The sequence below is a fragment of the Salvelinus alpinus genome, chromosome 8 (genome assembly GCF_045679555.1).
Source record: "Salvelinus alpinus chromosome 8, SLU_Salpinus.1, whole genome shotgun sequence".
Taxonomy (NCBI): domain Eukaryota; kingdom Metazoa; phylum Chordata; class Actinopteri; order Salmoniformes; family Salmonidae; genus Salvelinus; species Salvelinus alpinus.
This window is the reverse complement of record NC_092093.1, coordinates 26,479,240-26,503,047: the sequence shown is the minus strand read 5'-3', so window position 1 is coordinate 26,503,047 and position 23,808 is coordinate 26,479,240. Positions and strand designations below refer to the sequence as shown.

The 23,808-nt window shown below is 43.4% G+C and overlaps 1 protein-coding gene across 2 annotated transcripts in view; it reads right to left on the bottom strand.

The window, feature by feature from the left end:
* rps6kc1 (ribosomal protein S6 kinase polypeptide 1) overlaps window positions 1–23,808 on the bottom strand; it is a 49,233-nt gene that overhangs the window by 18,689 nt on the left and 6,736 nt on the right. Inside the window, exons 2-9 of one of the 2 annotated variants that reach the window (XM_071413172.1) lie at window positions 19,116–19,151; window positions 3,630–3,750; window positions 3,206–3,321; window positions 2,696–2,789; window positions 2,521–2,580; window positions 1,980–2,411; window positions 1,207–1,331; window positions 971–1,069 (exon numbers count right to left, since the gene is read on the bottom strand). In XM_071413172.1, the coding sequence (XP_071269273.1) occupies window positions 971–1,069; window positions 1,207–1,331; window positions 1,980–2,411; window positions 2,521–2,580; window positions 2,696–2,789; window positions 3,206–3,321; window positions 3,630–3,750; window positions 19,116–19,151 (1,083 nt within the window). Of the gene's footprint in view, window positions 1–970; window positions 1,070–1,206; window positions 1,332–1,979; window positions 2,412–2,520; window positions 2,581–2,695; window positions 2,790–3,205; window positions 3,322–3,629; window positions 3,751–18,990; window positions 19,091–19,115; window positions 19,152–23,808 lie in introns of those variants that run through there. The other variant, XM_071413173.1, reaches the window with a different exon arrangement.

The window sequence follows — 23,808 nt, the reverse complement described above, 5'->3', positions numbered from 1 at the left end:
TTCATTTCTTTTCTCCTTCACTTCTCCTCCTCTCTCTGACATCTCCATTTCTCTCCTGCTCCCTCTCTCAGGGGAGAGCTGGAGCATATGTGGCGGGGTGTGTGTGTGTGTGTTTTATTCTCTGTGACCCTGGCTGGGCCCAAACAGGTGCAGGCTAAATGGATATGAATGGAGTTGTGAGTAAACAGAGTGAAAGTGCTAGCCAGGACGCTAATATAATTAACACACCAACATCAGGGACGGGGGAGAGGAGAGGAGGCGCAGGGGTGAGGAGCTCTCTCCATCTGTCCCCCTGTCCCCAATTAAAAGTGAGAGAAGGAGGGAGGAGAAGGAGAAGAGCTGTGTATGTCATTGTCCATTAGGTGAAAAAAACTGTTTTTGTTGTCTTTCGTTGGCCGCCATTTTTATATGCACAGAATAAGGGAGCAAATACCCGCAGGTGCTTAGTTGTGTTGCTGAGTTGTGTGCAAACATAGTATGGTTTTAGTTGTGTGTAGGGCTACACTAACACATGTGTTACACTGTGTCCATTTGATATGTGTTTGGTTGTGTAAAGAGCTGTGGCTCTGGCCTGTGCTGAGCTCCATTGATTCTGTGTTGTGCGATGTCCGCTCTGCCTGCCAAGTCATTTCATGCTCCAGTGCTGGAGTCACTTTGCCAGCAGCTGTTTGAGAGGACCAGTAACCTAAACTGACCTTGTGGCACCCCGACACACACACACTGGCTTCCTTTCCTCGTCTCCTTTCCTTGATCCTAGCTGATTTTAAAAAGACATGGATAGGTGAAAACAGGTAACACAGTAGTCTTTCTACTTAGTTCCAGGAAAGGACATGAGGAAACCACTTCAAACTGATGATAACTGCCCACAGGATGCTTATCTATAGTCTAAAGTGGCTTCCTCTCCATCTGCACCAACCTAAAACAAACAGTCTATATGACTGCTCTTCAACCCATCCTTCCCCAGACTGACCTTATCGATGACCCCCAGCACCATGTAGGCCCTGAGCTCCTCGGCTGGACTCTGCTGACCCCCTCTGCATGTGGCGGTAGAGCATTGTGCCCCCATGGCCTGAGATAGATGGACAAGATTGATTTTATATAACCTTATATAAAGCCAGGCAAGTCATTGAGAAGAAATGTTGTCTTTTACAATAATGATTATAAGGGTGCATCAGTGAGCCAATGAGATTGTTTGTAGCCACTGACCACGGTCTGTGTTGACCCTTGACCCATGCTGTTTCTCAGATGCTGATTGGATATCTGCTCAGCACGCATCAGATACTCAGCCGTCCTTCTCTTCACAGCCTCCCGCCTCGTAGGGCTGGGCTCGCCTGGAGAGAGAGGGGGAGATGGAGGGAAGGAGAATTATGTAAGATACAAACACTAGCCAATAGAACCAGCCAATTCAGATTGCAAAGCCAATCAATCAAATTGTGACGGCAGGTAGCCTAGTGGTTAGAGCGGTGGACTAGTAACCGAAATGTTGCAAAATTGAATCACCGAGCTGATAAGGTAAAAATCTGTTGTTCTGCCCCTGAACAAGGCAGTTAACCCACAGTTCCTAGGCCGTCATTGAAAATAAGAATTTGTTCTTAACTGACTTGCCGTGTTAAATAAAAGTTAAAATCAAAATGTAAAAAATTTAATCACGTGCCGCATTTGCACCAATACACAATTTCCCCCTAATCGGGCAGAACTCTGAGGGAGTGCAAGTGCTTGTATGAATACGAGCAAGAGCGAAGACAAGAAAGAAAGGGAGCGAGAAAACGAGAGAGTGTGAGAGGTATTGTGTAGTGTAGCAGTGTGTGTCTGGACTAAGAGCTGTAATTGACGTTTTAAGGGGTGTTGAGTTAATAACAGTCATTAGTGACAAATGGCTGGCCATCGCTTCCTCTCAACAGATTAACACAGCACAACAAACAAACAAACATATTGTCTCCTCAACAAAGTACCTAGTGTTTCCCTCCAAGGTACCTTACCTTGCACCCCTTGCAGAAGCAAATCCACCCCGCTCCTGTAGTAGGAGAACGCTGATTGGTAGTCCTGCTCTGCTTCCTTCTGCACAGCCAATCGGATGTGTTCGCTAGCCCTGTCCAGGTAGTCTCTCTTGGTTTCCCTGGCGTTAGCGTTACCTCTCCTCAGACTGGAGGGGAACAGCGCTGTCCTGCTGGTTCGGCTGACCTCGGGGGCTGGGGAGCCGGGGGCTGGATTCGAGGTGTGCTGCTGATGGTGGTGCTGCTGGTAGTCATACAGGGGGGGCAGAGAGGGGCTGCTGTGGGTACTGGTGATGGTGCTGGAGCCTCCCAGTGGCTGGTTGGGCGAGCTACGGCCAGAGGCCATGCCATCGTCCAGCTCAGCCAAAGAGTCTATGTCTACGGCCAGGGAAGTCAGGTCACTGTCACTGGACGGACCTGGGGAGGGGACACATAGACATCAGTACAGACAACACACAAATACAGGAGGGTAGACACACACACAGACAATGTTTGTAGAAACACACACACACAATATTGTTTTTACCTCCATATTCAGACTGACTGGTAATGGTCAAATCATCTACTCCACCGAGATCCCTCTGAACTGGGGAGAGAAACACACAGACAATGAGTGATACGAGGGTAGGTGTCCTTTTCCCTCAAATATGAGGTTAAACTGGGATGAAACTGTAATGAATACTCCTCAGGTCCCGCCCTACCTTCAGAGCCGCAGTCTGATAGGCTGTCAGCCAGGAAGTCCAAGAAGGGTTCGGCCGGACCAATAAGCTCTGAGCCGTCGCTGACCTCCCCTCCCTGAAACACAACCAACAACCAATCAGAGAGGGAGCCCATTGGACAGTGAGCCTATGAGGAGTCAGGGACAGATGTTTATTAGCAACGTGATGCTAGGTGGACCAATACCTTGAAGGTTTGTGTGTGTGTGTTCATGCGTTTCAGTGCAGTGAAATGCCTTTTTTGGCTAGCTCTAACCCCAACAATGCAGTAATCAATAACAATGTAATACTAAAACTAACAAGGTATAACAAAAACACACCAGATATAAAAAATAAGAACACAAGAAAGTAAGCATACTATATACAGGGTCAGTTCCAGTACCATGTGCAGGGATACTGGATCGATAGAAGTAGATATAGGGGTAAGGTGCCCACGCATCAGGATAAACAGAGTAGCAGCAGCCTTTATGATGAGTGTGTGTGTGGTGTGTGTACCTTGAAGAAGTCCTGAATGTGCTGGCTGCTGTAGAGGGCTGGGATGTTAGCAGAGAACTGGAGCAGATCTTCTGAGCACTGCCTCCTCTCCTCAATCACCGTCTCATCAAAACGACCTACACACACACACTTATTACACTGGGTTTATTACACACACATCACGTCATGTAATATGTTATTACACACATCACGTCATGTAATTACACTGTTTATTACACACGTCATGTAATATGTTATTACACAGTGTTTATTTTACACACACACACACACACACACACACACACACACACACACACACACACACACACACACACACACACACACACACACACACACACACACACACACACACACACACACACACACACACACACACACACACACACACACCATGTCAGGTAATATGTTAATAGCGGCCCCTTACCAAACACTTTGGCCTTGGCGAAGGGTGGGAAGAGCTCTGATTGGCTGAAGAGATTCCTGTGTAGCTGCCAGAGGTCGTGATGAAGTTTCCGGAAATCACTGTACCTCTTCCACACCGTGATCTAGAGAGAGGGAGGGAGAGGGGGAAGAAGAGAGGGAGAAGAAGAGAGGGAGAGGGGGAAGAAGAGAGGGAGAGGGGGAAGGAGAGAGGGGAAGGAGAGAGAGAGAGAGAGAAAGGTCTTAGCAAGAAAAAAAGTAAGACTCAATATCACTACTCTAGGAACACACACACACACACACACAATGAAACCTCCACACACACACAATGAAATCTCCACACACACACACACAATGAAAGCTCCACACACACACACAATGAAAGCTCCACACACACACAATGAAACCTCCACACACACACACACAATGAAACCACACACACACACACAATGAAACCTCCACACACACACACACACACAATGAAACCTCCACACACACACACACACACAATGAAACCTCCACACACACACACACACACAATGAAACCTCCCCACGCACACACAATGAAACCTCCCCACGCACACACAATGAAACCTCCCCACGCACACACAATGAAACCTCCCCACGCACACACAATGAAACCTCCCCACGCACACACAATGAAACCTCCCCACGCACACACAATGAAACCTCCCCACGCACACACAATGAAACCTCCCCACGCACACACAATGAAACCTCCCCACACACACACAATGAAACCTCCCCACACACACACACAATGAAACCTCCCCAAACACACACAATGAAACCTCCCCAAACACACACAATGAAACCTCCCCACACACACACAATGAAACCTCCCCCCACACACACAATGAAACCTCCCCACACACACACAATGAAACCTCCCCCCACACACACAATGAAACCTCCCCACACACACACAATGAAACCTCCCCCCACACACACACACACAATGAAACCTCCCCCCCCACACACACACACAATGAAACCTCCCCCCACACACACACACACAATGAAACCTCCCCCCACACACACACACACAATGAAACCTCCCCCCACACACACACAATGAAACCTCCCCCCACACACACACACACAATGAAACCTCCCCCCACACACACACACACACAATGAAACCTCCACACACACACACAATGAAACCTCCACACACACACACAATGAAACCTCCACACACACACACACAATGAAACCTCCACACACACACACACAATGAAACCTCCACACACACACACAATGAAACCTCCACACACACACACACACACGATGAAACCTCCACACACACACACACACACGATGAAACCTCCACACACACACGATGAAACCTCCACACACACACGATGAAACCTCCACACACACACGATGAAACCTCCACACACACACACACACACAATGAAACCTCCACACACACACACACAATGAAACCTCCACACACACACACACACACACACACACAATGAAACCTCCACACACACACACACACACACACAATGAAACCTCCACACACACACACACAATGAAACCTCCACACACACACACAATGAAACCTCCACACACACACACAATGAAACCTCCACACACACACACAATGAAACCTCCACACACACACACAATGAAACCTCCACACACACACAATGAAACCTCCACACACACACACAATGAAACCTCCACACACACACAATGAAACCTCCACACACACACACAATGAAAGCTCCACACACACACACAATGAAACCTCCACACACACACACAATGAAACCTCCACACACACACACACTGAAACCTCCACACACACACACTGAAACCTCCACACACACACACAATGAAACCTCCACACACACACACAATGAAACCTCCACACACACACACACAATGAAAACTCCACACACACACACAATGAAACCTCCACACACACACACAATGAAACCTCCACACACACACAATGAAACCTCCACACACACACAATGAAACCTCCACACACACACAATGAAACCTCCACACACACACAATGAAACCTCCACACACACACACACAATGAAAACTCCACACACACACACACAATGAAAACTCCACACACACAAACGATGAAAACTCCACACACACAAACGATGAAAACTCCACACACACACACACCTCTTATATAAATCTCCACACAAGAACATTCACATCCCCCCCTTCTGTCTCTCTACAGACAGACACACATTCACTAACTCCAGTAAAACCCCTCTACCCAACCTGAACAGCCCCAGACCAGCTCCAGACATCCAGGCCCAGGTCCAGAGGTAGTATAGGGCAGACAGAGAGGTCTGAACCCCAACTCGGACTGCTCTGGTCTGGGCTGCCGGTCCAGTGCGTGAGGGACACGAGACACAGCACCACTCCCAGAGAGAAGGACTACTCAACAATGGAGCTGTGTGTTTTCCCATTTCTCTCTCTCCCGACCACACACACAAAAGTAATTGGGATCATGCCTGCTGTATTAGAGCGGGCCTCAGGGCTGTGTGTGTACAGGCACAAGCTGCAACCTTTTCCAGCATATCTCCTACCTATAGTTCTATATGCATTAGCTGTGTGTGGGTAAAATCAATGGGGAAGCTAAGCCAAAAAATACAAATAAAAAGCCATTACAACCGGTGTTGTGATAATTGTGTTGTTTTCTCTATAACCTGTTAGTTCATATTAGAGGTCGACCAATTATGATTTTTCAACGCCGATACCGATTATTGGAGGACCAAAAAAAAGTCGCTACCGATTAATCGAACAATTTATTTATTGTTTTTGTAATAATGACAATTACAACAATACTGAATGAACACTTATTTTAACTTAATATAATACATCAATAAAATCAATTTAGCCTCAAATAAATAATGAAACATGTTCAATTTGGTTTAAATAATGCAAAAACAAAGTGTTGAAGAAGAAAGTAAAAGTGCAATATGTGCCATGTAAAAAAGCTAACGTTTAAGTTCCTTGCTCAGAACATGAGAACATATGAAAGCTGGTGGTTCCTTTTAACATGAGTCTTCAATATTCACAGATAAGAAGTTTTAGGTTGTAGTTATTATAGGAATTATAGGACTATTTCTCTCTATACGATTTGTATTTCATATACCTTTGACTTCCGTCCCTCTCCTCACTCCTACCTGGGCTCGAACCAGGAACACATCGACAACAGCCACCCTCGAAGCAGCGTTACCCATGCAGAGCAAGGGGAACAATTACTCCAAGTCTCAGAGCGAGTGACATTTGAAACGCTATTAGCGCGCACCCCGCTAACTAGCTAGCCATTTCACATCGGTTACACCAGCCTAATCTCGGGAGTTGATAGGCTTGAAGTCGTAAACAGCGCAATGCTTGAAGCAGAGCGAAACGCACGAAAGTGCTGTTTGAATGAATGCTTACGAGCCTGCTGGTGCCTACCATCGCTCAGTCAGACTGCTCTATCAAATCATACTTAATTATAACATAATAACACACAGAAATACGAGCCTTAGGTCATTAATATGGTCGATTCCGGAAACTATCATCTCGAAAACAAAATGTTTATTCTTCCAGTGAAATACGGAACCGTTCCGTATTTTATCTAACGGGTGGCATCCATAAGTCTAAATATTCCTGTTACATTCCTTTTTAGCGAATGCGCACCGCATCGATTATATGCAACGCAGGACACTAGATAAACTAGTAATATCCTCAACCATGTGTAGTTAGCTAGTGATTATGATTGATTCATTGATTGTTTTTTATAAGATATGTTTAATGCTAGCTAGCAACTTATCTTTGCTTCTTACTGCATTCGCGTAACAGGCAGGCTCCTCGTGGAGTGCAATGAGAGGAAGGTGGTTAGAGCGTTGGACTAGCTAACCGTAAGGTTGCAAGACTGAATCCCCGAGCTGACAAGGTAAAAAATCTGTCGTTCTGCCCCTGAACAAGGCAGTTAACCCACTGTTCCTAGGCCGTCATTGAAAATAAGAATGTGTTCTTAACTGACTTGCCTAGTTAAATAAAGGTGTAAAAAAATAATAAGTAAAAATAATTTTTAAATAAAAAAAATCGGCCAAATCGGTGTCCAAAAATACAGATTTCTAATTGTTATGAAAACTTGAAATCGGCCCTAATTAATCGCCCATTCCGATTAATTGGTCGACCTCTAGTTCATATGCCTTGCGACCGTGATATATAGGCCTAAGGCCGAGACAATAAGGAGACACACTGGCAGAATAAATTCAACCACACCTTTATTTCATCACAAAACCGGAGAGCCACATTTGTCCTGTGAAGTCCACAAAGCATATTGCATATAACAAAGTTACATCACCTACAGAATGTTCAAGCAAGTTAATGTTTCCGACATTTTTGTACCATTAAACAACTTGATTTAGAACCAGAGTTACCACAAGTCCCAAAGAAAATAGGAGCTGCCTCTGTAACAGTATAACTTTGCGTCCGTCCCCTCACCCCGACCCGGGCGCGAATCAGGGACCCTCTGCACACATCAACAACAGTCACCCACGAAGCATCGTTACCCATCGCTCCACAAAAGCCGCAGCCCTTGCAGAGCAAGGGGAACCACTACTTCAAGGTCTCAAAGCGAGTGACGTAACCGATTAAAACGCTATTAGCGCGCACCACCGCTATCTAGCTAGCCATTTCACATCCGTTACACCTCCACTATTCCAGCACCATTTCAAAGTCATAAAATCACCTCTGCGTAGTCTAATACAGTGACAACTAAAAGATACCAAAAACAATTCAGTCCAATCAACCAAAGCTAAATATGATGTGGCTGTCCATGATTTCTGTGCGTGCATGTAAGTAGAAAAAACATGTTGACTCACCCTACAAGTAGAGAAACGCCGATGCCATCCTCACTTTCATGTTGCCGAAACGGTCTCTGACTGTCATACAGCACACACTTTTAGTTGTTGTTGTCCTAGGCAAATCATTGTACCATCTAAACCCCTGTGAAATATATTTTCAGCTGTTTAAAGCTGGTGTACAAAACTAAAAGTAAAAGATGCCAAAACTAAACTTGAGAACGGGAAGCATAGAAATAGCGCACATAAATCAGATTTACCGCTTCTCAGACTTGCTTCCAATGAACATGACAGATCTATAACTCACATTTCTGTGGGAATTTGGTCGGTTCACCTAAAAAAAGTTAGATACTGCAGCTTTAACATTAATCTACATCTAGCTACATAGTGAACTTCCATTCTCTCAGGCCAGGGGCACAGTGTATGAATTTATGGTTGGATCAATCGCCGTTATAATCATTGATCAGTACGGAGAATTTTTTTAAATATATTTTTTTCTGTCAATAACGTTTGGCTTTTGATGTGAAGCAAAATCCAAAATGGCTATCCTGGACACTTTATTTTGTGTGCCAGGACTCAGTTTAGCTCAACGCTGATTGGCTATTAGCTTTATTTTTTAGGGAGGCCAAATTCGCTTAGCTTCCCTTGCATTCATTCAATGCTACGGGCGGCAACAATGTCATACTCTTTTTGGCCAGACAGCATCAGACAGATGGACTATACATACAGAGACAAAGGGGCACTGTTTTGCTCGCTCGGATGCAGCCACCGGTGAGATAAATTCAGTCTCTTGCGAATTGAAGGAAAAGTATAACAGAGACGAGAGCGACGAAAGATATAAAATTAAATGTCTTAGTACATTTTTGAAGCCTGGCTTCCCATGGCATCCATGAATACGCACCACCGTCTAAATAACAGCAATTGAACGTTATCTGCCCACAACTTATGGCCTTTATTCCCTCTTTAGGTATGCTGACGCTAACTTAGCGGTCACAGAGCTATATAGCTTAACCGCGAGACATTGATACTAACAGATTAAGTAGCTAGTACTAGAGTGGATGTATGTAAACACTTACTAATAGGCTCTGCTAAACCGTGACTCTCTGACTGACCAGGGTTCACACCAGGGTTGGAAATTAACACCCGCCAAATGCGGGTAGATTTTGTCATTGGCGGGTAACGGCCAGTGTACACTAGGAACTGGTAAATTTCTGCGTGCCGAGGCGGCCGCCCAGAGTGGCTCGCCTGTGGGCATGCTGGCAGCACGTTTGTTTGTGCATCAATAATTCAGTATAGCAAGTTTGTATGAAGGTCTAGTTATTAAATGGGTAAATAGTTTAATCCATCCTCCTTTTCATTAATTTATTCACAGTAATCTGCTCTAAACCACTCGATGACAAACTTACTTTCTTGCCCTGTTTCCAATCGTCCATGGCTGGGAAAACCTATCCACTTAAGTAAATACATTTATTTTAAAAAACGAACAAACATATTATTAGCTAGCTAGCTACAGTGCAGGACAATTCAAATGTGACTCGTTTCAGGAAACTAGGCGTATGTCGCGCATCACTACTTCACAGGAGAGGCATTTGATCTTTTTTTTTATCAAAATGCTTTTTTTGGCAGAATTACCTTCTGGAACCTTCTGAAATGTGACCTTTCATGTGCCTTAAAAACAAACTTGTATGCCATCTGTAAACACAAATAAAATTGTAACATTATGAGCCTAGCTGATTTAGCCCCAGAAAAAGTCAGGAACCTTCTCGCTAGCCATGATTGGCTGAGTTAATGGATGGGCTGGACATGCCGAGAGATGAGTTTGGATTGGTCTGCCATGTAGCACGCTTCAGTCTGTAACATGAGCTGCTTAGTATGTGCAGGTAAGCAGCTTTTTTGAGAGAGATCACTAACTGCACAAGTGTTGCTAATGCTCTCCACCTTCTGGAGGAGCGAGTTTTGAAATCAGTGCAATGCCCAGTGGAAGCAGAGCATGACAGCTAAGGAGATGGAGAAAATTCAGGCGTTTGATTGCAAATGGTTAGCTTTAGCTACCTGTAGATTCATGCAGGGTAGTATCGTTATGAGTTGGGATAATAGTTCATTGTTTAGCTAGCTAGCTACAGGTCTAAACAAAATACTCCACTACGCAAGTAACCATTTCACTGTACCGTTTACACCTTCTAACAAGCTAAACTCAGCAAAAAAAGAAACGTCCTCTCACTGTCAACTGCGTTTACTTTCAGCAAACTTAACATGTGTAAATATTCGTATGAGCATAACAAGATTCAACAACTGAGACATAAACTGAACAAGTTCCACAGACATGTGACTAACAGAAATTGAATAATGTGTCCCTGAACAAAGGGGGGGTCAAAATCAAAAGTAACAGTCAGTATCTGGTGTGGTCTCCAGCGGCATTAAGTACTGCAGTGAATCTCCTCCTCATGGACTGCACCAGATTTGCCAGTTCTTGCTGTGAGATGTTACCCCACTCATCCACCAAGGCACCTGCTATTTCCCGGACATTTCTGTGGGGAATGGCCCTAGCCCTCACCCTCCGATCCAACAGGTCCCAGACGTGCTCAATGGGATAGAGGTCCGGGCTCTTCGCTGGCCATGGCAGAACACTGACATTCCGGTCTTGCAGGAAATCACGCACAGAACGAGCAGTATGGCTGGTGGCATTGTCATACTGGAGGGTCATGTCAGGATGAGCCTGCAGGAAGGGTACCACATGAGGGAGGAGGATGTCTTCCCTGTAACACACAGCATTGAGATTGCCTGCAATGACAACAAGCTCAGTCCGATGATGCTATGACACACCACCCCAGACCATGACGGACCCTCCACCTCGATCCCGCTCCAGAGTACAGGCCTTGGTGTAAGGCTCATTCCTTCGACAACAAAAAAGCGACGTCAGTGAAGAGCACTTTTTGCCAGTTCTGTCTGGTCCAGCGACGGTGGGTTTGCGCCCATAGGCAACGTTGTTTGCCCGGTGATGTCTGGTGAGGACCTGCCTTACAACAGGCCTACAAGCCCTCAGTCCAGTCTCCCTCAGCCTATTACAGACAGTCTGAGCACTGAAGGAGGGATTGTGCATTCCTGGTGTAACTCGGGCAGTTGTTGTTGCCATCCTGTAACGATCTTGTTCAGTTATCGTTACATGTGGCCACTGTGAGGACAATCAGCTGTAAATTATTTCCCTGGCCACATCTGCAGTCCTCATGCCTCCTTGCAGCATGCCTAAGGCACGTTCACGCAGATGAGCAGGGACCCTGGGCATCTTTCTTTTGGTGTTTTTAAGAGTCAGTAGAAAGGCCTCTTTAGTGTCCTACATTTTCATAACTGTGACCTTAATTGCCTACTGTCTGTAAGCTGTTAGTGTCTTAACGACCGTTCCACAGGTGCATGAATTGTTTATGGTTCATTGAACAAGCATGGGAAACAGTGTTTAAACCATTTACAATGAAGATCTGTGAAGTTATTTGGATTTTTACGAATTATCTTTGAAAGACAGTTAAATTTTTTGCTTTTGAGTTTAGAAACGAACCAAAAATATTGTTGAGAAAGTTGCTTTTAGTTGCCTGGTTTGCTAGATTGACATATACTAAATTCATTTTTAAACCTGATGGGTTTATTGGTGTTAAAATGCACCAGTTATGCCATTTTGGACCCCCAGGCTGCTGATGTCATGCAGCCTGTCGTTTTTGTGTGTACTTTTTCCATAACGACAACTTTAATGTCGGACGACAATAGAATGTTCATGATGTCACTGCAACAACTGTATACAGACATTTCGATAGTAGTAGTATAAACCAGCCTTTAGTCATGAAATCTTTGGTTGTACACTTGTACTCACTGTTTAGCACATGGTCTCACATGTGAATCGTTAAAGAGATGGGTGGGGCTAAGGATCAAGAGGGTGTGAATGATGCTGAGTGGGTGTAGACAAAGAGCTCTCCAGTAGGTGTACCAAAACATTCAAAGGCACATTTTCTCAAAAGTGGTGTTACAAGTTTATCAACTTCCAAAGCAGAATTACTTTCCCATTTGTTCCTCAAATGCAGTATATGATACAATTTTCTATCTATGAGCCTCTACTTTTATCCAATGTAAATAACACCATTTCAAATTTTGCTACATAAGACCGAATCGAGGCGGTCGATCAAATTAGCTACTAACATAGCTAGCTAACTAGCCAACATTAAATACTGTATAGCTAGCTAGGTGAATTAAATAACTTCATATTAGCTAGCTATCTTGATGTATTTATAATTGTAAATTAAAAACAAACAAATGCATTTGTAGGTAGCTAGCTAACAGCCATGAGAGGGTGAAAGGGCAGCAGCTCCAGCTGTCAAATAAGTTTCTGCCTTAGCACTACAAATGATCAACTCATCAAGCTTCAAGTGGTATTTATGTATTAATTTTCCTTGATATGATCCTGCTGTCATATGCACACATGCATCTATCTATCCAATGTTATCATGATTTGTTATAAGATATATTATACTTTAGTAATACACAATGACCTGCTGATGTAAAAGTCTAATAATGACATTACCTTCCATATTCCTACAGATACCTTGCAACTGGAGATTCCTTCAAAACGATGACCTACAGTTACGGTGTAGGGGACTTCACAGTTGGGTGCATTGTCGCGAGTGTGACCAGGGCCACCTGGGAATGGTGGAATTCAGGCATGTGTGAAGGCTACCTGTGTCCTGCATAACTTCATGATGGACATTTTAATTTTTTATTTCACCTTTATTTAACCAGGTAGGCCAGTTGTGAACAAGTCCTCATTTATAACTGCGACCTGGCCAAGATAAAGCAAAGCAGCGCGACACAAACACAGAGTTACACAAACATACAGTCAATAACACAATATAAAAAAATCTATATACAGCGTGTGAAAATGAGGACCAGGAGGGGACATGCAGCTCTCCGCCGTGTGCCAGACCAGAGGTCTGCTGCTCTACAGGATGTTGCACGGACGGGGCCAACAATGCAACACGGGAGGCAATCAATGTGGAGGAGATCTTCACCTCCTACTTCTTCAAAGAGGGTGCTGTTCCCTGGCAACACCATAGACTACACTATGCACAACCAAAGGCTATTTTAAGAGACACCCACATTGCAATAAAGAGTATTCTTTACATTTAATAAGCTGTGTCAACTCCAGTTATTACAATTCCCAGTTTCTCTCCCTTTAATTTCTACTTCTCAGATAAGGGTGATGTCTGCACAAAAACAAAACAGGCTGTTAATAGTCACCCATACTGAAAATGTTTATCAACAATTAGACGCCCTACAACCCACACACTGGTATATCAATCTGATTGATGCAGTAAGCAGGTTCAGGTGTCCACCCACCTTCAAAGAATAGGCAAGAGGACCAACCATGGAGAATATTAAGACATCTCATTATTTATATTACTACGCTATATTGTTTGTCCTCGGGTGTCTGTGCATGTTTTTCAGTATAAAGTACTCTGGAGCCATTCAGTGTGGACACTGGACACCAGGTGAGGCCACACACACACAGATTCCTGTTGAACACTGTCTCTTTTGAACAGTCTCTTTTTATATGTGAACCCCTTCCACTTCTGAACTGCTTGACAGAGGGAACAGTATGATCAGAGCTGAGAGGTCACTTGGTCGGGTCAACATGAAGCACTATAAAATAGATGCTTTACATTGAAATACAGATAGAGATGTAGTAGTCCCAGAGTTAATGATCCATGGTCAGTTTTGCATTTCACCTCCTGATGATTATGATGACTGACATATTGTTAGAATTAAAAAGACTAGGCTTAATCATCCCATCTCTCTCTCTCTCCCTCTCATCTGCAGGTATCTTTTGATGTGAGAGAGGATACCAACCCCCAGTCGCATCATCACCACCTCACCCACATTAAGATAACCCTCGGGCCAACTGGGGGTCCAAGGATGGTTAGAGACGGTTAGAGACACTTAAGTAATTCTGATGACCTGAGAGAATGACGTTTGGTAGCACTGTAATTCATTACTCATGTGCAGTCTTCCCTGCTCCTCTGTTCTCATCTCTTTCCCCTTGTCGGTCACACTCACACCTCCCTCTCTCCCCACCTCTTTCTTCCTCTGTTTTATAATTCAGACCAGATGTGCATTGAAGTACCGATTGAACTTGTATTTATAAAATAATATTTATAATGCATGAATTATGTATTTATAACACTTGGATAAAGAACTTTTCAATAAAGCTTTTCACATTCTCTACTGGTTGAAATTAAGTCTCTAATTTGATTAAATACTACACCTATCCTGTGTCCTCAGATCAGTGTAGATTAAGGAAATGAGCTGGCGAGAAGAACCTATTTTACATTATTTATTTACATGATGCATAGGAAGTGTGGTGTACTGTTTTTGTAATTCTGGTCCTATATGTATGAATTACAAATCAGCCTTTAACTAGTTAAATAATCTGCTCTAGTCTAAGGCAATGTTACAATGTGTAACCATTGATGTCCTAGGACCAGGAATGGTAAACACTGTTGAAGTGTATAATTGTAATAAATACAGTGCATGCAGACACAGCATCATTCAAAGACTGGAGTTTGATACTCCTGGTTTTGGATATGACTGAAAAAAGAATGTCTCACAGACATTCATACCTGAACCACACCTTTATTTGCCAAGATAGAGTACAAGATCAGAGAATACATTCAATGTATGTGGGGAACTCATGCTTGGTAATAACTACATGTATATACGACTTGCATCCTTGGCACAACAAAGTTATATTATATTCTACTCAATCCATAGGCTTCATTGATGCCATTCAGAATGTCTTGAAGTTAATACAACCGGCTATGATTGCTGTGGTTCATAGCTAGCTAGCTAATATTGACATTATAATATTAGCATGTAACAGTCATGTTGTCACGTTCTGACCATAGTTCTTGTGTGTTGTGCTTGTTTTAGTGTTGGTCAGGACGTGAGCTGGGTGGACATTCTATGTTGTGTGTCTAGTTTGTCTGTTTCTGTGTTCGGCCTAATATGGTTCTCAATCAGAGGCAGCTGTCATAGTTGTCCCTGATTGGGAATCATATATAGGTGGCTTGTTTTGTGTTGGGGATTTGTGGGTGGTTGTTTCCTGTCTCTGTGTTTTCTCTGCACCAGATAGGGCTGTATCGGTAAGCCACATTTGTTATTTTGTATTTGTTTAGTGTTCAGTATTTACGTAATTAAAATCATGTTGAACACGAGCTACGCTGCGTCTTGGTCCGATCCCTGCTACACCTCCTCTTCTCATGAAGAGAGGGAAGGTTGCCGTTACACATGTGTGTAACAGTAATTTTCTGCAATTTCTTGGGGATTAATGATCAACTGGTGGAAGCAATTAAAATCACTGTTCTGAACTAATATGTATACCAAATGTTTTAGGGTCTACACACAGATCGGCTACAAAACTAGTTACACATCCATAGGCATACACCTGCATTGCTTGCTGTTTGGGGTTTTAGGCTGGGTTTCTGTACAGCACTTCGATATATTAGCTGATGTACGAAGGGCTATATAAAATAAACTTGATTTGATTTGCATACAGGTATTTTTATCCTCCACTACGCAATAAGAAAAGAGTTAGCTAACTACATTACTTTAGCTGCATTGCATAGCAAATATCAGCAAGACAGGCTTACAAAATTGTACTTTAAATTTGCAGTAAATGCTTTAGCTAGCTAGATTCTTTACATCGACTCTTTCCCAAGACAACAGCCTGGTTTTCTCAGGAATCCCAAAACATTCAACAACAAAAAACGCTCATAAAGCTACCTGGCTAACGTTAGCTAGTCAGCGAGCTTGCTAAAGATTTTTCCTAAATTAACTTTGACACAAATTCATGCATAATCGTCTCTACATTAACTTATTCCTCTCGACTGTACATTTTTTTCATAATTAGTTATGACATTATAATTACTTACATTTGCTTCCATTCTAGTATTTTTGTCAGCCATCTTTGCTGAAGAAAGTCTCTAGCGTTGGGTCGCAGAGAGTCAAATTCGTCATGGGAACCACTCGATATGATTGATCGTTGCCCAGCGTTAGCCGCTGGTGATTTCATAAAGTTGGGAAATGCATTACTTTTTCACCGCCTCCCACGGCACGTTCCCGCCACCCAACGGTCCCCAGACCACTCCGCTTCACACCGTGTTCCTTCCATTGAAAATGAATGGGAAGCGGGTTCACTGCACAGTGTACATGGGCCGTAAAAATGTAAATTTCACCAGCCACGTTGGCAGGTGGGCACATAAAGCATTTGCGATTCTTATATATTTCTTTTTAAGCCCACATGTAGAAGTTGGTCGAATTGACAAAGGCTACTAAAGTGTAACTTTGTTCTCATGTTTCTTGGACAGTTACATAATTTTGTTCACATGCTAGGTTGTATTTCAATGTAAGTATGAGTTTGCTGCAACTGTCTGCTGCTAGGAAGACATCGCAGTCAGATTATTTTCCATCACAGACAAGCGAGTGCCCAAGTTATCATGGTAACGGCCTGTCCATTAAAGTTCCAGTTGACAATGTGTCTCACCTAATTGTGCTTGATTGAGCATAGATCCCTCCTAAAAGTCATTGTTATCCTAGATGTATGTGTGTGCTTCTACATTTCTACTTAGGAGCACATCATGCACTCCTTGTAAAAAAATATCAGCGTAGAGACCTGAACTATACTAATAAATAGCCTGCATCACTCACTCACTTTTGTGACAGGGCAGGCACTTTGTTTACTCTTGATGGTCAGTTGTTGAAGTGCTTATTTGTTTTTATTATTGGATCTAAATGATTTATTTTAACTTGTTTGGGATAGGGGTCAGCATTTTCACTTTTGGATGAATAGCGTGCCCAGAGTGAACTGCCTCCTACTCAGTCCCAGATGCTAATATATGCATATTATTATTAGTATTGGATAGAAAACACTCTGAAGTTTCTAAAACTGTTTGAATGATGTCTGTGAGTATAACAGAACTCATATGGCAGGCAAAAACCTGAGAAAATCCAAACAAGAAGTGGGAAATCTGAGTTTTGTAGTTTTTGAACTCACCCCTATCGAATACACAGTGGGATATGGGTTCATTTTCCCTTCCTAAGGCTTCCACTAGATGTCAACCGTCTTTAGAACGTGGTTTCAGGCTTCTCATGTGAAGGGGGGCCGGATGGGAGCTGTTTTACTAAGGGGTCTGCCTACAGCCTCGTTCTCAGTCACGCGCTTTCACTTGAGAGTTAGCTCTCATTCCATTGCTTTTCTACAGACAATGGAATTCTCCGGTTGGAACATGAATTAACTTTTATGATAAAAACATCCTAAAGATTGATTCTATACTTAGTTTGACAAGTTTCTTCGACCTGTAATATAACTTTTTGAACGTTTCGTCCGAATCGACCAGATCGCGCTTTTGGATTTGTTTACCAAACGACCTAACAAAAGAAGCTATTGGACATAAATGGACATAAATGATGGACATTATCAAACAAAACAAGCATTTATTGTGGAACTGCGATTCCTGGGAGTGCATTCTGATGAAGATCAAAGGTAAGTGAATATTTATAATGCTATTTATGAATAATGTTGTCTACCCAACATGGCGGATATTTCCCTGGTTGGTTTGGGCTCTGAGCACCGTTCTCAGATTATGCTTTTTCCGTAAAGTTTTTTTGAAGTGTATCTAAAGTTCCATGCATAACACTTGAATTTTCATCAACATTTATAATAGAGTATTTCTGTGAATTCATGTGGCTCTCTGCAAAATCATAGCATGTTTTTGAACTACTGAACATAACACACCAATGTAAAATTAGATTTTTGGATATAAATATGCAGTTTATCGAACAAAACATACATGTATTGTGTAACATGAAGTCCTATGAGTGTCATCTGATGAAGATCAAAGGTTAGTGATTAATTTTATCTCTATTTGTGCTTTTTGTGACACCTCTCTTTGGCGGGAAAAATGGCTGGGTTATTCTGTGACTTGGTGGTGACTTAACATAATCGTTTGTGGAGCTTTCGCTGTAAAGCATTTTTGAAATCAGACACTGTGGCTGGATTACCGAGAATTCTATCTTTAAAATGGTGCCTAATACTTGTATGTTTGAGAAATTTGATTTATGAGATGTCTGTTGATTTGTATTTGGCGCCCTGCTATTTCATTGGCGGTTTAACATACATTTGACAGGTTTAACATACATTGGTTAAAAGACACAAGTCACAAAATGAAATGAAATTCAGCAATATACCACATTATTCTTACTGGTAATACATTAGAAAGCATACTCATTTTTGTGATTTTTTTGTGTAATTATGAAGAAAAATATTTTGTCTGGTAAAAAAAATCAGAGTGGCTGTCACAGTGGCTGGTGGACCAAAAATGTAATTGGTTTGTGATAACAGTTGTTATTGTCACAGCTACTACAAAGGTCAACATGGTCACCACCATTATAACCGTGGTCACTAACCTCTGCAACATGACCAGCCATAGGAGCAAAATCCAAAGCCCCTCTCTCGCACGCGTTCTCAGTTTTCCCTCTATCCCTTTTCTCACTTTCGTCCCATCACTGTCAGATAATCCTGTAGTTCTTACCTCTTGGACGTCCTCCGGGTTCTTTCTGGAGATGATCTGAGCAGGAGAGAAAAAGAGGGGTTAGGATCAGCAAGCAACCTTAAGCCCCACCACCATCATCGCCACCAAAAGTTATTCTTCTTCACTGCACTACAGACCGAAAATGGGGACCCTGGATGGATGGGCCCTGTAGAACTGTAGTAGACATTCCCTGTTCTGCTGTGGAGAGCGGAGTCATTCACAGATAGCGGAGGGGGGTTCAGAGTTCTAGCCGCTGGACAATGAGGACATTATACAGCGACACGGTGGGGGAGCAGTGCACAAACGAGATGTCACCACACGAGCGCGCACACGCACGCTCAGGGCACTATACATACACACACCACAAAGGGGCAGCAACTCCCCAAGATCGCTGGATGAAGGAAAACAGCTTTATCAAAAGGCACACAGACAACCTAAACATTTGTTTGCGATACCTTCAATAAAGAGTCATTGGTATCATGGAAAAAAATAACTGCTATACAGACATTATAGCATATTATAAACCGGGTGGTTCGATCCCCAAATGCTGATTGGCTGAAAGCCGTGGTATATCAGACCGTATACCATGGGTATGAACAAAAATGACTTTTTTCTGTTCTAATTACATTGGTAACCAGTTTGTAATAGCAATAAGGCACATCGGGGGTATGTGGTATATGGCCAAACAGCTATATCCAGGCACTCCGAGTTTGTCATGTTCACTGGACGTGGTACCTTGTCCCAGACCTGCTGCTTTCTACTCCCTCTCTCTAGGGTACCTGCCATCTCGAACTCTGAATGCTCAGCTACAAAAAGTCAACTGACATTTACTCCTGAGGTGCTGACCTGTTGCACCCTCTACAACCACTGTGATTATTATTATTTGACCCTGCTGGTCATCTATGAACATCTTGGCCATGTACTGTTATAATCTCAACCCGGCACAGCCAGAAGAGGCCTGGCCACCGCTCAGAGACTGGTTCCTCTCTAGGTTTCTTCATAGGTTCCTGCCTTTCTAGGGAGTTTTTCCTAGCCACCGTGCTTCTACATCTGCATTGTTTGCTGTTTAGGATTTTAGGCTTGGTTTCCGTATAGCACTTTGTGACATCGGCTGATATAAAAAGGGCTTCATAAATCAATTTGATTGATTGTCTAAGAACACTCCTTAGCCGTGGTATATTGGCCACATTTTTTACCAGCATGTCACATGTGCAACCAGAGAAAAAAATTCAAATAATCAAACACCAACTTTACTCCACACACAGAGATGCATACAAAGCTCTCCACCGCCCTCCATTTTGGCAGATCTGACCATAATTCTATCCTCCTGATTCCTGCTTACAAGCAAAAACTAAAGCAGGAAGCACCAGTGACTCGGTCAATATGGAAGTGGTCAGATGATGTGGATGCAACGCTACAGGGCTGTTTTGCCAGCACAGACTGGAAAATGTTCCGGGACTCATCCAATGGCATTGAGGAGTACACCACCTCAGGCATCAGCTTCATCAATAAGTGCATCGACGACGTCGTCCCCACAGTGACTGTACGTACATATCCAAACCAGAAGCCATGGATTACAAGCAATATCCACATCGAGCTAAAGGCTAGAGCTAACGCTTTCAAGGAGCAGGAGACTAATCCGGACGCTTAAGAAATCCCGCTATACCCTCAGACGAACCATCAAACAAGCAAAGCGTCAATACAGGATTAAGATTGTAGTAGGATTCACCGGCTGTGACGCTCGGATGTGGCAGGGCACGAAAACTATTACGGACTAAAAAGGGAAACCAGACGCGAGCTGCCCAGTGACACAAGCCTACCAGACGAGCTAAATGCCTCTTATGCTCACTTTGAGGCAAGCAACACTGAAGCATGCACGAGAGCACCAGCTGTTCTGGACGACGTGTGATAACGCTCTCGGTAGCCGATGTGAACAAAACCTTTAAATAGGTCAACATTCACAAAGCCGCTGGGCCAGACGGATTACCAGGACGTGTACTCAAAGCATGCGCGGACCAACTGTTAAGTGTCTTCACTGACATTTTCAATCTCTCCCTGACCGAGTCTGTAATACCTACATGTTTCAAGCAGACCACCATAGTCCCTGTGCCCAAGGAGGCGAAGGTAACCTGGTACTGCCCCGTGGCACTCACGTCAGTAGCCATGAAGTGCTTTGAAAGACTGGTCATGGCTCACATCAACAGCATTCTCCCGGACACCCTGGACCCACTCCAATTCGCATACCACCCCAATAGAGCTACAGATGATGCAATCTCAAATCGCACTCCACACTGCCCTTTCTCACCTGGACAAAAGGAACACCTACAGTGGGGAGAACAAGTATTTGATACACTGCCGATTTTGCAGGTTTTCCTACTTACAAAGCATGTAGAGGTCTGTAATTTTTATCATAGGTACACTTCAACTATGAGAGACGGAATCTAAAACAAAAATCCAGAAAATCACATTGTATGATTTTTAAGTAATTAATTTGCATTTTATTGCATGACATAAGTATTTGATACATCAGAAAAGCAGAACTTAATATTTGGTACAGAAACCTTTGTTTGCAATTACAGAGATCATACGTTTCCTGTAGTTCTTGACTAGGTTTGCACACACTGCAGCAGGGATTTTGGCCCACTCTTCCCTACAGATCTTCTCCAGATCCTTCAGGTTTCGGGGCTGTCGCTGGGCAATACGGACTTTCAGCTCCCTCCAAAGATTTTTCTATTGGGTTCAGGTCTGGAGACTGGCTAGGCCACTCCAGGACCTTGAGATGCTTCTTACGGAGCCACTCCTTAGTTGCCATGGCTGTGTGCTTCGTGTCGTTGTCATGCTGGAAGACCCAGCCACGACCCATCTTCAATGCTCTTACTGAGGGAAGGAGGTTGTTGGCCAAGATCTCGCGATACATGGCCCCATCCATCCTCCCCTCAATACGGTGCAGTCGTCCTGTCCCCTTTGCAGAAAAGCATCCCCAAAGAATGATGTTTCCACCTCCATGCTTCACGGTTGGGATGGTGTTCTTGTGGTTGTACTCATACTTCTTCTTCCTCCAAACACGGCGAGTGGAGTTAGACCAAAAAGCTCTATTTTTGTCTCATCAGACCACATGACCTTCTCCCATTCCTCCTCTGGATCATCCAGATGGTCATTGGCAAACTTCAGACGGGCCTGGACATGCACTGGCTTAAGCAGGGGGACCTTGCGTGCGCTGCAGGATTTTAATCCATGACGGCGTAGTGTGTTACTAATGGTTTTCTTTGAGACTGTGGTCCCAGCTCTCTTCAGGTCATTGACCAGGTCCTGCCGTGTAGTTCTGGGCTGATCCCTCACCTTCCTCATGATCATTGATGCCCCACGAGGTGAAATCTTGTATGGAGCCCCAGACCGAGGGTGATTGACCGTCATCTTGAACTTCTTCCATTTTCTAATAATTGCGCCAACAGTTGTTTCCTTCTCACCAAGCTGCTTGCCTATTGTCCTGTAGCCCATCCCAGCCTTGTGCAGGTCTACAATTTTATCCCTGATGTCCTTACACAGCTCTCTGGTCTTGGCCATTGTGGAGAGGTTGGAATCTGTTTGATTGAGTGTGTGGACAGGTGTCTTTTATACAGGTAACGAGTTCAAACAGGTGCAGTTAATACAGGTAATGAGTGGAGAACAGGAGGGCTTCTTAAAGAAAAACTAACAGGTCTGTGAGAGCCGGAATTCTTACTGGTTGGTAGGTGATCAAATACTTATGTCATGCAATAAAATGCAAATTAATTATTTAAAAATCATACAATGTGATTTTCTGGATTTTTGTTTTAGATTCCGTCTCTCACAGTTGAAGTGTACCTATGATAAAAATGACAGACCTCTACATGCTTTGTAAGTAGGAAAACCTGCAAAATCGGCAGTGTATCAAATACTTGTTCTCCCCACTGTATGTGAGAATGATATTCATTGACTACAGCTCAGCGATCAACACCATAGTGCCCACGAAGCTCATCACTAAGCTAAGGACCCTGGGACTAAACACCTCCCTCTGCAACTGGATCCTGGACTTCCTGGCGGGCCGCCCCCAGGTGGTAAGAGTAGGCAACAACACGTCTGTCACGCTGATCCTTAACACTGGGGCCCCTCAGGAGTGTGTACTTAGTCCCCTCCTGTAATCCCTGTTCACCCACGACTGCGCACCAAACACAACTCCAACACCATCATTAAGTTTGCTGATGACACAGTGGAACAGTGGTTCCTTCTTTAAAAGTAGCGTCATACTGCGGCACACCTTTCCTTTCTGTGAATTCACAGAATTCTATGGCACATCCTTAAAATGTCTGCCATTTTTTCTGTTACTGCAAGTTTTGACCACCAGAGGGCATCTTTGAGAAGCATTTGATAGTATTCCGTATTGGCATTACCAGAGAACGTAAAACCTTTTTTGTAATAACATTGTATATGGGATTGATTTAAATGTGGCTTAACTTGATTAATATTATGGTGTTTCTATTCAGAGAAAAACTAAAAACTAAACCCTTAGGGTTTCCGTTCGAATGGAATGGAAAATATGGTGCTGTACAACGTTACGGTAGAGTAGCCTACAGGAGTGGAGGATTCTAAATAGTTTGCCTTCATTAGACAACTTTGTTCCCATATTCCTGTAAATCAGTGATATTTATTCCCATAGTAATTTGTTATGGATCCA